This window comes from Pygoscelis adeliae, unplaced genomic scaffold, assembly GCF_000699105.1.
Source record: "Pygoscelis adeliae isolate BGI_AS28 unplaced genomic scaffold, ASM69910v1 Scaffold120, whole genome shotgun sequence".
Classification (NCBI taxonomy): domain Eukaryota; kingdom Metazoa; phylum Chordata; class Aves; order Sphenisciformes; family Spheniscidae; genus Pygoscelis; species Pygoscelis adeliae.
Window position 1 is genome coordinate 2,776,957 of NW_008824032.1, and position 13,449 is coordinate 2,790,405.

The 13,449-nt window shown below is 38.9% G+C and overlaps 1 protein-coding gene across 1 annotated transcript in view; it reads left to right on the top strand.

Annotated features, from left to right (window-relative positions):
• The window catches only part of SPICE1 (spindle and centriole associated protein 1), a 27,586-nt gene that overhangs the window by 6,112 nt on the left and 8,025 nt on the right, over positions 1 to 13,449 (top strand). The window contains exons 4-11 of the mRNA XM_009330233.1: positions 1,703 to 1,805; positions 2,584 to 2,705; positions 4,337 to 4,434; positions 4,738 to 4,880; positions 5,118 to 5,258; positions 6,051 to 6,316; positions 10,278 to 10,409; positions 11,081 to 11,228. Of these exons, the coding sequence (XP_009328508.1) occupies positions 1,703 to 1,805; positions 2,584 to 2,705; positions 4,337 to 4,434; positions 4,738 to 4,880; positions 5,118 to 5,258; positions 6,051 to 6,316; positions 10,278 to 10,409; positions 11,081 to 11,228 (1,153 nt within the window). The remainder of the gene's footprint in view (positions 1 to 1,702; positions 1,806 to 2,583; positions 2,706 to 4,336; positions 4,435 to 4,737; positions 4,881 to 5,117; positions 5,259 to 6,050; positions 6,317 to 10,277; positions 10,410 to 11,080; positions 11,229 to 13,449) is intronic.

The window sequence follows — 13,449 nt, forward strand, 5'->3', positions numbered from 1 at the left end:
ACCTGCTGATGCTGAAATAGATCTAGTAGGGAGGGTGAAAACAAATTAATCAGGATAATTTTTGTCTGATGAAACACGTCACTTTAGTTTTAATTGCGTTAGGGAAAGGAATGTCACTTTAGTTTTAATTGCGTTAGGGAAAGGAATCATGTTTTGGGACAGGTAAACTTTTTTCTTTTTTTTTTTTCCTTCTGCAGATCTGGCATGACTTTGTCTAAAAACTGGTTTTGACATAGGATGGCTAAATGGAAAGACTAGTTCTAGTTAGTATCAAGTGTGAAAACTGAACAGTGATTTGGAAAAGTAGATATGTGAGATGATTGAAAGATGAATATTCACTGATTTGCTAAATTGGTTATGAGGAGAAGTGTAATATATTGCAGTGTAATTCAGGCTCAAAAGACTAGAAAGACATGGAAACTAGGTATATGGGGAAACTTCTTGACATAACAAAGCATAGTAAAATGGGGGCTAGGGGGAGAACAGGTGAAATGCCACTGCCTAGAATTTTTTGAATGAGGCTGAATATAAACCAGCAAACTTATCAGTGGACACTGAAAGGAACTCTGTGGAGATAACAGCATACAGTGCTCTGAAACTGCTGCCAACCAGTCCCTTTTATGATTCCTAGGGGAGCAAAAATTGTTGCTCAGTTCCTAAATTTTGAGTAGGAGGGCATACATGAGCCTGTCTTTTCTGTGGGATCTTCTAAAGTACTTGCAGACTCTGGCTAAATTTGATTAACCACGGTGAAGTGGAGGTCACTTACATACCTGGTCTCCTCTCAGGTGTTGAAGAATAACTACCTTCTTCCCAGGTTGTGGGATATAGTTTTACTAGTTTGCCATTTCCACCTTTGTGAATGAAGCCACAAGTCAGTGAGGAGTTTTGAATTGTGTTCTGCCCATGAAGCTGTGTCCGCAGTCAGCTCCATTCGGCTCACAGTAGCTGAATGCCTCTTGCTTTGCACTCAAAAACCTCCCTCCTTAGGAAGCAGCTGTTGTGGTGCCAGGGATGGACTTCAAATACTGGGGGAGAGAGACCTTGAAGAAGAAGCTGTGCCTTGTGAGAAATGCGTGGAGATTCCCAAAATATCTTCTGATGCCAGGTGTAATCAGCTGTGTTTATGTCTGTTGAAACTTCTATGGCAGTATGTGGCCTAATTTTTAGGCAGGATTTTCAATAGTCATGGCTGAATGAAACAAGTCTGCTTGAATTGGTTTGGATCTAATCAAATAGTGCAGATTTTGGGTGTCTGTCAGATGTAGATAAGTGTTCTTTGACTCAACAACATTGAGATCAAATGATTTGAGGATGCATACTGATTTTATTTTAATTGTCAGATACATGTCTTCGTTTCGATGAATGTGTCATAAACACCCAGCTTCTTGTTTGTGTCAGGCTGGGAGCAGAAGAAGGGAGTGAGAGGATTTGCTCTAATGAGAAATAGTCAGTGCTAATGGGGGCCCCAGAAGTAACAACCGCTTAATTTTTCAGAAAAACAAGGTGAATTGTAGTCACTCAGAAGAAAGTATGGTTTTTTGGTCTATCATAATTAGGACCTAATTGCACAGTACCAACTTTGCAAATGTTGTCTTGTTGGCTGTTCTCTTGCTAACTGTTTAGAAGAACAATACCAGAAAACCAAAGGAAAAATCAATCTGCTCAGATTGAAATATTGCCTTATACGCTATACTTGCAGATTCTGTCTGATCAATACCATTTGCAAGATGTATTGGAACGATCTGATCAGGTTATGGCTGTGGCAAAAGACTTGTTTGGGGATGTTCCTCGCACGCGAACAGGTAGACCGTCTCATTTATATGTGGTAGTACATTTAAGATTATCTCCTTGCTTTTCATAAATAGCCTTGCTTTGCAAAGTATTCTTTTTAACTGTTTTCACCTCATCATCTAACATAGTATGATTGATCCTGTTCATGTTGGATGAAACACAGATGAGGATAACACCTCCTGTGGCAGGGGAGGGTGAGCCGTGGCCGGTTATTCTACTGTATTGGTCCCTTGTGGAATTTTGTATCGCTTACTGTGAAACACCTGATGCTCACCATTTCCACAGCCAAGCTACCGGCCTATACAGAGCACCAGTTCGAGCCACTGTAGTAGTTCTGGTGCGCATTGCTACATGGGTTGACTGCTTGCTCTTGGATATTGTTGAAGATTTATCATCAATTCGTGAACGAGGCTTTTCCTTTTCGTATCCTGGTTAGCGGGTCCTTACGCTGCTGAAAGGCAGGATTGGCTGTTTGCATGTGAAATCTTAAGCTTAGATTCTTTTCTCTGTAGGCTGCCATTCTCTTTCACTTACAATGACTGTTTCATCCTATATGCTTCTTCTGCACAAGTGTATGTATTTACACAGGTGAGAAGGACAAAGGCCTGGTACATGGCTGAATGTATTAAGATAACTCTATGGTTGACCTTTGGCAGTTGTTTAAAGCGACATACATCCCTGTGACCCTTTCTGTGCAAAGTACGGGAGCTTGCTTTTTGGTACAAAGTCCTGTGATGTACTACAGACCGAGTCCTCTGTGTTCTTCCCTATTTTGTCTGATCCCTCTAGGTTTCCCTAATGTAACAATGGCTCCTAACTGTGACCTAGAATCATCTCAAGGACCCATTGTACAAAAATGTGATCCTCCCACTCAGCTTTCCATCCTCAGTGAATCTGTCATGGATTCCCAGGTAATGTATATTCAGTTGCATGCATGTCCTGCAGCTTTTTTGTTTGCACAAAATAAGAATATTCAAAGGTAGAGTTTCCAAGCAGACCTACACCTTTCTTCTGTGTATTGATAACATGTTGATAACATAGGTAGAAAATAGTATTAAATGGAGGTGAGTTTGTTTTGAGAGACTCTGGGAATAATTTTTTTTTTTTTTAATTTCTTAACCTCTGAATATGAGAGACACCAACTTCTTATGTCTCATAGAAGCTCTTTCATACAGCATGCTCTCCCTGCTAAATTCTGGAATTATCAGCAAGAGAACAAAGTAATTACAGACTAAGAAAACAACTCTTGTGTTACTTAACTAATTGCTACATAGTGAAATATGCCTCTGATTTTCTAATTATGTCTGCATATATGGGGACATAGTGAGTTGGGCTCCAATTTATTTCTGATAACACACATGTAAATGTACCCCAGTTAACTCCACAGCCTTGATTACTTCTAAAAGTTTTAACTTTTAATACTTCACATTCTTTTACAATTATTTAGATTAATTTAAAAAGTTTTAAAATTGTTTACATTTGTTTAAAATTTCATTTAGGTTGCCTTTGTGTTCTGTTTTCTTTTCATAACATGAACTGTACCAGGAATGCTCACTGTGGTTTGAGAACAGGCATATGACACTCCTGGAAATCAGCTCACTGATGAAGACCAAAAGGGCTGTGGGAGTGAAAGCAATGGTGTCATATTCTCATGGTTCTCTAATCCTGTTTCCTGCTATCTTGTACAAATATCTGCAATTTGAGTTGCAGGACTGCTCTGTCATGTATTTCGATGTGGTATTTGTTTTTTGTTTTTTTTTTTTTTATATGAAGAGTTAACTATAGCATCTTCATAAGCTGTATCACTGGATGCATGCTGCAGGATAGGCTTAAATTTGAAAGACACATGTACTGATAGTTGTCTGCTGAGCTTCCGTGAGATTTTCTTTTCCTTACGTGCCTACGAAAATTATAGTTAAAGGCTATCTGGTGAAGCCTACCCAGAAGCGCAGAAACCTGCTAATTTGAGGAACCCTAATTCCAAATTTGATTGCTTCAGTTTTGCTAGGAATGTGGTACGTAGGATTGTATTTTGTTCTGGTTGCATTTTACACATGGAATATAAATGTAATTTTGCAGATCTCATTACAAGGTTGTTTAGCTTGTAATGTCAAGTGGTTGAAATTTTAGAAATGCTATAACTATGTGGCTTTTTCCATCTTCTGCCTGCTATATCTCTGTATTTGTTTTGGTACATTCTTTAAAGCTTTTTTATCCTAGTGTGTGTGGTCTTTCTTATTTAATATAAATCATCCAAATAAAATATTGGATATTGAATTAATTGCTTGCTGTGTTATTTTCAGAGACCATTGTCAGTATTTCTTAGGTACTGAAGTCCCCCAAAACTCTTCCCACAGAGGGGTGTGTTTTTCTTTCTTTCTTTTCTTTTTTAATTTTGTTTTGGAGGTAGAAACTGAAACAAATGTGTTTTGTTTTTTTTTTTCTTGAAACAATTTCAGAAAATTGATCCCTAACTTCTTCCTAAAGACAAATTGAAATTGCTCTGAAGTCCCTTTTTTTTTCTCTGTTGTCTCCTAAAAAGGCTCTTAATGAAGTTGAAGAGGAGGCATTATCAATCTATCAATCAGAAGATGGGCACCATGACTCTTTGCATTTCAAATCCAGCATCAATTCTGACAGGTCAGTACAAATATATCCATTCCGGTTTCCACCTTCTTCATGCTGGAAATAGATGGAGTTAAAAGGGTGTTGCATGGGTATAGTTAAGTTGCTTTTTCTGGTGTACATCCCCCCCCTCCTTTCCTGACCTCAGAATTCTAGGGAAACCCCTTGTTGTAGCATTCAGACTGGGAATGAATGTGAGCAGGGAACTCACCTGAGCAGTTATAGATATTTTAAAAAGCTCTTTCTCGACTCTACAGATAATCTAGAATCATGCTATTATCCTATTACAATTCACTGTTATGCTTGTTTTGAATGTAGGCTACTTCGGTTATTGAGAGAAGAAAATTCCTTGGTGAATTCTCAGTTGTGGGCTGAAAAGGATATGAGAAAAGCTACCTTATCACAGGAATCAAATGTGCCTTTGACTCCAACAACTGTTTCTCCATCACTGGATCAGTCAGGTTGGATTTGCCAAATCACAGCCTCTCAAGGATTGTTAGGCTGTTCACAGGACCCTGTCTGGAATTCCTTTTCTGGGTGGGGGTGAGAGACAGAGACGTGCTAATTTGGCTCAGATGAATTTCCAGACTTAAAAAGCCAGCTTTTCTAATAAAATTACTTTACCACATATTACTATTAAGATCATACCCAAAATATTTCATGTGTGTATTTTTTGTCTTGTTTTGTGTTTAAACCAGCCCTCAATGCTACCAATGTAGTCAAGAGAATCCGTTCAAGACCTCAGAATGAAGGCGAAGAAGAGACTGCAGATTCTGCTTACACTGTGAGACAAGTGCTGAACCCGAAGTCAAGGAATCAAAAGCAAATTGCAGCAAAAAGTTTAGTACTTTTAAAAATAGCGTACCTCCCTTTGACCAAGGTCCTTAATATAATAAGAAAATGTAGGTTGAAAGGGATCTTTGGAAGTTGTTGTAGGACTAACTCCAAAGTTTGATTAGCGGGGGCCTTGTCCAGCCGAGTCTTGAGCATCTCTAAGGATGGACATTCCATAGCCCCTTGTGTAGTGTGTTCTCCTGTATTCTGCACATTCATTGGCGAAGCAAAATCCGTAGGAATCTGGGAACCATAAATATGTCCCTTTGATGCTGCCCTTTACCTTGCTAGCCATGGAGTTCTCTCCTGTGCAGGGCTTTTCTTTTTCTGATATAGCTTTCTATTCTATGCTGCACAGACTTATGGTGCATTTCAGTCCCCATATTCTACACACATGTATATGTGGGGACTGACATCACATACAAACTGTAACATGAAGGGATTGTTGTAAAAGAGTTGCTCACTAAATATGAGACCTAAAAGCAGCTGATATTTTTCACTGGCTGTTCACTGGCAAACTGTTTCCATGCTTTTAACTGAGAAGGTGAAAGTATAAACAGGTATCTAAGATAAAAGCACCAAACAATCACACTTGAGAGGTACTAACGTGGTGGCAGAAAATATGTTTTGATGATCTGAAAATAACTGGAATGACTGGGGATGTTCTTTGATGGTCCATTTCAGCTCAGGGCAAGAGAGGGCCTCTCCTTTGATTTATTTCAATAAACAATGTAATTTCATTGGTATTGCAAAGCTTTCTATGCAAGTTGAAATTCCAATGACACTTCCCCCCCCAGTGAAAAGAAAACAAACTGCACAGAACTCTGCAAGACAGAAGAGAGATGATTCTCCAGCTAATTCAGTCCCCATTGACCTTCGGAGGGACAACAAATCCAGCCTAGATGTTCTCAACCGCATGATACATGAAGTGGAGCATGAATTGGAGGAATATGAGCGATGTACAGGTCGTGAGGTTCAAAAAACTGAGAGAAGTGAAGGCCTCACCGGGTTTACCTTGTCACTGGTGAACGCTCTCTGTCGTTTGATGCGCTACCTCAAAGAGGTGAGAAGACTTGAATTACTTCTGTAGGCTGAATGAAAAAGGGTATAAAGTTATTTTACAAATGTGAACTTTGGTCTTTCCTGGCTCCCAATCAGTTTACTTTGAAGTCTGATTATCATTGCTTATTATTTGGATTGCATGCAATTAGGAATTAAAACTTTTAGTTTGCTAGAAACAGGTATTCTTAATGAAGAGGGAGGAGTTGACTGCAATGAAAGTCTCTCAGAGGCTATCAGCAGAAAATAGCAATTGAAATAGTTTTAAATTTGTTATTTAAAGATATTCAGAGTTGTAGTAGGGTATTAACTACAGCCTTGTTTACAAATTCATTTTCTTCCTTTGCCTCGCAAAGGCAATGCTATTGTCACTAGAGCAGTGGACCCAAATCCCCAATTTTCTTTGAGGGATTCCTTAGCTCTCTTTTTCTATCCATAGCAGCAACTTCACCTTAAGCAAGAATGACCTGAAGTGCTCGCTATAGCAGTGCACAGCTGGGGATCAATGGAATTCCATAAAGAAGACTACCTGTAAGCCATGTAGAACTCCTTTTTAAAAAAGAAAAAGAATGTTTTTTATTTCATCTCTAACCCAGAGCTACTTAAGATGCAGCAGTGGCTCACAGATTCATTTGGCCTATGTGAAATTTTGAACCAGATTGTGGCAGTTCCTGCACTCCTAATAGACACAGCAGAATATGTTATCTAAATCCCAATGCTCCATTTCGTAGCAAAGGCAATAGATTCCTAATGAATGTGGAACTGTCCCATTTTGGTTCCTTTTCAGAGTGTGTAATAATAATTGGGGAAAAAACCCACTGTATTTTAAAATTTAATTTTTTTTTTTTCCGTCTGGTTGTATAATAAGTTATTCCTTGTATTACCCTGTATTTAATCTATATGGAAGCATTTACTTTAAGACCTGTCTTGGAAGCAAACGGTAAATAATAAATTCAAGAGTAAAAAGCCACTACCATCAGAAGATGGGACTTTGGCTGAGAAGATCTTATGTTTCAAAAGAAGTTAAGAATGCTTGTTCTCTGTTAAGGTTGTGATACCAAAGCAGGTATTAAATTTGGTTCTTTTGCAGTTACGGGGAAGGATCTTCTGGACTTCCAATAGAATGTTTTCCATTTATTAGGAAAACATCAATTTAATAGCATCAAATTCATATTATAATTGCAGTTATAACCCTATTCAGATTGTCTTTAATTTGTGTTCCACAGAAATGAGTTATTCTTGACCCTCAGGCTTCCTCCAAAACAACTCCAGATTTTCTTTGTCATTTTTTTCTTTCTTAGTTGCTGCTTTCTCTTTATGAATGTAACATTCAATCTATCTTAAGAGCTTTTATCCTATTCAGACAGAAGGCCAAGGAGTCTTGAGTGTTTAAGTAGGCTACTTCTTTTGAAAGATGTATACTGACTCGTATTGCCAATTTTTACTGAGCACCTCTATGATGTTTCTATTTTAATAGATGCGTTACCGTTCCTTCCTCCCAGGAGTTGATTGTTGCTTGCAGAATTGTCTGCAACTTCTTTAGATTTACTACCTAAATTCATGAGTAGAAATATGCACTAGTCGCTCAAGCTACAAAGTGTGGCTAATTGTATTCAGAGTTGCTCACGATGGACAGTGTGCATCCATAATCTTGACTGACTTTTCCCCTTTTCATGGAGCTTTAATTACAATTAGACTTTGAGAATTCACTGGGAGGAAGCACAGCTTGTCTGAGTATTTCCTAAAACCTGGTCCCTGTGATGCTAGGAATAAATCAAGTGCTTGTGTGCACCATCTGTCTTGCCTAGCTGGGAGAGTTAGCAAAGTTCCAATGCCTCAATTACAGCTGGCAATGTATTTCAAGAAAATGACTTTGCAGCGGTTGTGTAAAAAGCCTCTGATTTTAGGTAAACAATCAGTCCTCATGAGGTTTTGAAGCTTCTAGAAAGATTTCCTTCCTCTTCTGGGGAGAAAATAATATTTTCCAGCTTTGCTGCAGAAAAGCTAAATGCAGAAAAATTACAATAAAGGATGTTACTTAATGTATTCTCAAAGCTATATATAAAAAGTAGGAAGAGACAAATTACTGAATCTTTCATGAAAGTTGTATTAATAAGTGATTAAAAAATCAACTCCTACAAGAAGGAGGAGGAGTGAATATAGAAGAGGCTAGAGAAAAGGGGAAGAAGAAACTATGGAAATGTTTGCCAAGCTATACAAAATTCTTAAAGGGAAGTGGATAAACCTGACTTGGTTCCTAAATGAATTTCAATGTCATCTGCCAAATGCTAGAATAACTCCCCCCCTGCCCCCATTCTGCTAAAAATGCTATTTCTTTGCCAGACTTGCAGGGCAAAAAGTTAGAGTGTATGCATGCTACATTAATCTGTGTTGCTATGTTCTCTATCTCTGCTTCTGCATATTCTGATGCAGTGTAAAAGCTTGTGATTAGAGGTACACCTGTCAACGGACTGGAATGAAGATACTTCTTTCAGGGTATACCAGACCCAAATCCTACCTGATGGTAGGAATGGGTGTATACAGCTGTTAACCCTGACGCTCTCCCCATGCATACATGTAAGACGCATAGCTGCTTGGAAGCTTTTCCTCCAAGACAAGGTTAACGCTATGTAGGGCAAGTAGATGCAATAGCTTATCCAGATGCTCTAAGGCATCAATAGACTTCATCACTGCTGCCAGGGTTAAAGTTTTTATTCTGTGCTATCTTTGGTTTGTAAAAATATAGGACTGTCTACATTCTTTTCCATTTTCTGTGTCAGCCTGCTTCACTTGGATCAATACAGAAAAGCTGTTCTCTCTAGTTGGAAGAGAACCAGAAAATGGATGGCTTGTCTCTGATATGCTTAAAGGAGGTATATCTGCCTGTCTTTGTGTGTATCTGTGATTTAGTCTCAAAAATATTTATTTATTCATTCACTTCATGTGGCTGCAGAGCTGTTTTGTTTTAATACTTCTTCCTTGGTGGTTTTTCCCTTCTGGTCCCAATGCCACCAGAAAATAATCTATGGTACGTTATGGGCAGCTCGTGCTCTAATTTTGTCTGTGCAGCAGCAAAGAGCACCCCAATTGCTTATCAGGATCTCTTGTATTTTGGAGACGGGATGTATTTCTCTTATTCAGGGATTCCTTTGAGTAAATCCAGGCAACCGTCTGGGGAAGGGCTCCATCTGCTAATTCTGATGTGTTTATGTGACTTTGTAGCTTCCACTCTTTTAGCTACGATGGTCCAAAAAGTGGCAGTTGTGTATTCCATTTACCCGTTAGAGGTGGAAGGGACTCTTTTGTGTCTTGTACAGGAAGCCTGGCTACTGCAGTGGTCTATCTTAAAATAATAGACTGATAATGTCTTTTGAGGGCAAGAGGTTCTTTACAGTAAGGTCTTTTGCCTCATGCTCAAGTAGATTACTTAACAAATAAACCTTTTTGTCTTCCTTAAAAAAATAAAATAAATGAAACCTTCTAGAACGTCTCCTCTCCCTGAGGGAAAACGTTAGAAAGCAAGTATTTTCTCCTTTATTTAGTCAAATTTGTCTTCATTAATGAAGTAAGGATACTAAAGAATAGGCACAAGTAGCAGAGGATACTGATGACCATCAACACACCTGGAATTATTTGATTACTGCATGTGATTAAGATTCAGTGACTTAAAAAATGGTATCTGTGCAGAGTGACAATGCTTGTAGTTACAGCCTGTAAAAGTTGTAAATGCAGAAGAACAAGGATGTGTAGGATTCCCTACAGTGTGCTGGAGTAACAAAGAAGGAACAGTGAGCTCACTGACAGTTCTCAAGCCCTGAAATTGGATTTTGTCGTGAAAGTAATGAAGTCAATTTAGCAATAGTGGGAAGAGCTGTTGCAGTGTGATGTCATATGGACTCCTTCCTGTTTCCAAATATGAATCTGTATTGGTTTATAGTAGGTTTGTAACTTTTCTTTCTCTTCAGAGTGAAATGCAGCTGCGTGAGAAAGAGGTGATGAGGCAGCAGCATGAGGAGATGTTGAATGAACACAGAGAACTGATTGATGCTCTGACTGCAGAAATACTTCTGGTGAGGGAAGAAAATGTTACTATGCAGGTACTGAACCCCCCTTGCTCCTTACCCATCAGGATGACTTGTTAGAATACTGAGTTGTGTTGCAAATATGGGCTGAGATGCATTGTCTCATGTTCAAGAGATTTTAACAATAAACAGAAAGAAAATGATAAAATTGAATGAGGAGCCTGAGAATTATAATAGCAGGTATGAGGTGGGGGGAAGGAATGATTGGAAAGTCATTATTTTATCTTCATTTATAACGTTTAAGGCCTGAGAATATGCTAGTTCCTTGAAACTGAGCTTTACTTTATCAATCTAAAAGTGTAAGCGTCTTCTTCCACACTTCTATACTGTTAACACTACTGGAGCAACAGAGTAGACTAGATGTAATACTACATTTTCTTTTTTTCAGTTTGCAGTGGAGGTAGATTTGTTCAATGGTTATGTTTGGGAATGAAGCAATAAAGCAACCTTGGAGAGGAAGGGGGTGTCATGAGTTAGGAAAAGGAAAAACAAATAATTTATTTGAGTCAGGAGAGAAAACAAATGAGAAATATGGAGACACTAATACTTCACTGGAATCCTACAGATTCATGCAGTGGTATTAGGAGGCCAAATTTCTTCTCAGGGCTGCTTGTGGTATATAATTTTCTAATTCATGTTGCTAGAATAGAAATTTCTGTATCTCTTTTTTTGCCTTCCTCCTTTAGAAGAAGCTTCAGCAGTACATGACGGTAACAGATAAACAGCTGATCTCTCTCACACAAGCATTTAAAGGCCTCCCTTTGGTAGAACCTAGAAGAGAACAAAGTCCAAACCATTTTGGAACTGCAAGCAAAGGTCCAGTGAATGGCCAAGGTGTGTGTATGCATGTGTGAAGGATGAAACAGGAGTTGTGGTTAGTTTATCCCTGCGGTGGAAAATCTGGTATTTAATAGAAGTCTGCTTGAATAAATACCTCTTGTGTGAGCGTGAATCTCACTGCTGGAAATTCATATGCCATTGGTTCTGCTGTGAGTACAAGTGCTTTGCTACAGATTATCTTTTAACAACATCATAGATTGTATTCCATCCCCATTGGCATCCTTCTGTCTGGACCAGGACTTCAAGGTTAACCTTTTAGCCAAGTCCTGGGCTTGAGCTTGAAGTGATACATAATATATTATTTAAAAAAAAAAAAAAAAAAAAGGGAGGGGAGTAGCCTTCCCCCATTAAGATGGCTTACAAAGTCAGGTTTGTTCTGAGGGTCCTAAAAAAACACAACCAAACCAAACCAAACCCAACTGAATCAGGATCTCACCTTTCTGTTGCTGAGGCAGCCTGACAGTATGAGGTTGGTTCTGCCATAAGGCGCTGGAGGTCGCTGCTGACCAGAAACAGCAGCTACTGAGGCCTGTTAACTAACGAGGCAGAAGTCTGTTACTTGATATTTGTGACTTTATATCAGAGGTGAGTGACCAGCTAGGTGATATATGACATCAACGCAGGCTAAGTTAAGCCGGTAGCATTGATGGCCAAACTAACCAAACATGATTCACCTTGTACTTTTAACGTTATTTCACCAGGGAGTTTTCTCCCAACTGTCTTTCCTGATAGGTTGTTTAAATGCATTGGTTTTGCTCTTAAGGCCAGTAACTCCTTGTGAATCCCAAGATTCCTTGGAGCTATTTGTATTCCTTAGTTAAATGTTGTTTTAGTGGACATTTTTGTGGTCAAAAACTTTCTTCCTGCCTGTTTCTGTGGGGTTGTCAGAAAGAAGCCACGTACCAGATCCCTTTTTTGTGATTTCCCCAGGCTTTGTAAAAGCAAATATAAAACCCAAACAATCAAAAAAGTGCCCCTCAAAAAAAAAAAACCAAACCCCAAAAAACAAACCCCAAACCTTCTTATTCAACAATTCTGCCAGGACTAGAATTTCCAAATCTTATTTCCTTGTTGGTCTCTCTTCTCAGGAAGAGGCATCTTCCTGAGAGGAAAGCTTCCTAAAGTTACAAAAATATATCTTTCTCTTCCCCCTTCAGAAGGAGATCTCTTGCGTACTTAAGGCATCTGACTGGATGTGAGACATTTGAGATAGCTAGTTTTAGCACAGAAACCATGCGTACGTTCACATAGGACTTCTCTGGAGAGAGGAAGCATGGTTGAGAGAGGAGTGGAGGGGATGTCATAGCGAAAAATAGCGTGTGAGTAGAATACTTTGGAAGTGCAGTTCTGTACAGTGAAGCAGAGCAGGAAGATCTTTCTCATTTTTTGCCAGGGTCATTGAATAGTGGGTGGCAGGTTTTATATTCAGCCTTAGAATCCCAGTAATGTGGACCACAAGCAGTATTTTATGCAAACAGCCTCTTCTGGCTCTTTGCCTTTGAAGGTGCTTTTTGTCTCTTGCGTTTTGGGATCAGATACGTTCTGCTTAATTTACCGTTAACTTCTCTTTTGGGAACAAATGACCCGAACAAAATGGTGAAGGGAGAATTCAAAGATAGCACTGACGGACCAGTGGATATAAGCATATTAAAATTACTGTGGTCTTACAGCTAGCTACAACTTTGATTTCATGCTTTTCATTTTGTGCCTCCCTGGTATGTTCAAAGTAGATGGCAACCTAGACACAAACTAGTTGTAATTACATACAGAAGAATAACTTCTTTTTTTACTGAAGAGATGTCTGATTTGAATTAAGTCATAAAAAGATCATCAGAGAGTTTGAAAAAGCTTTGAATTGTTTTCTACTTCACCATTGTTGCCATCAAATTTTTAACATAGGGGCATTAGGACAAATGCGTAGGTCTGCTTTTCTCAAGAGAGTATTACCAAATGCAGCTCACTTAAATACCTATTCCTCACAAGTCACGTGTCTGTAAGTCTTATGCATGGGCTACAAACAGATCTCTTACTAGTATCCTGAAATTGTGAGGCTACATGTAAGAGCTCTTCTTGCTCTTAAGGCCAGTAAAGACTTGTATTGTGCTCGAGTGAGAGAGTTCTGTACCTGGAGATCAGAAGGAAGTTAGGAGTGTGTGGGGAACATACTCTAGTCTGTCTTTTCAGATACCTGAACACGAGTTGTTGTTGAGATTTT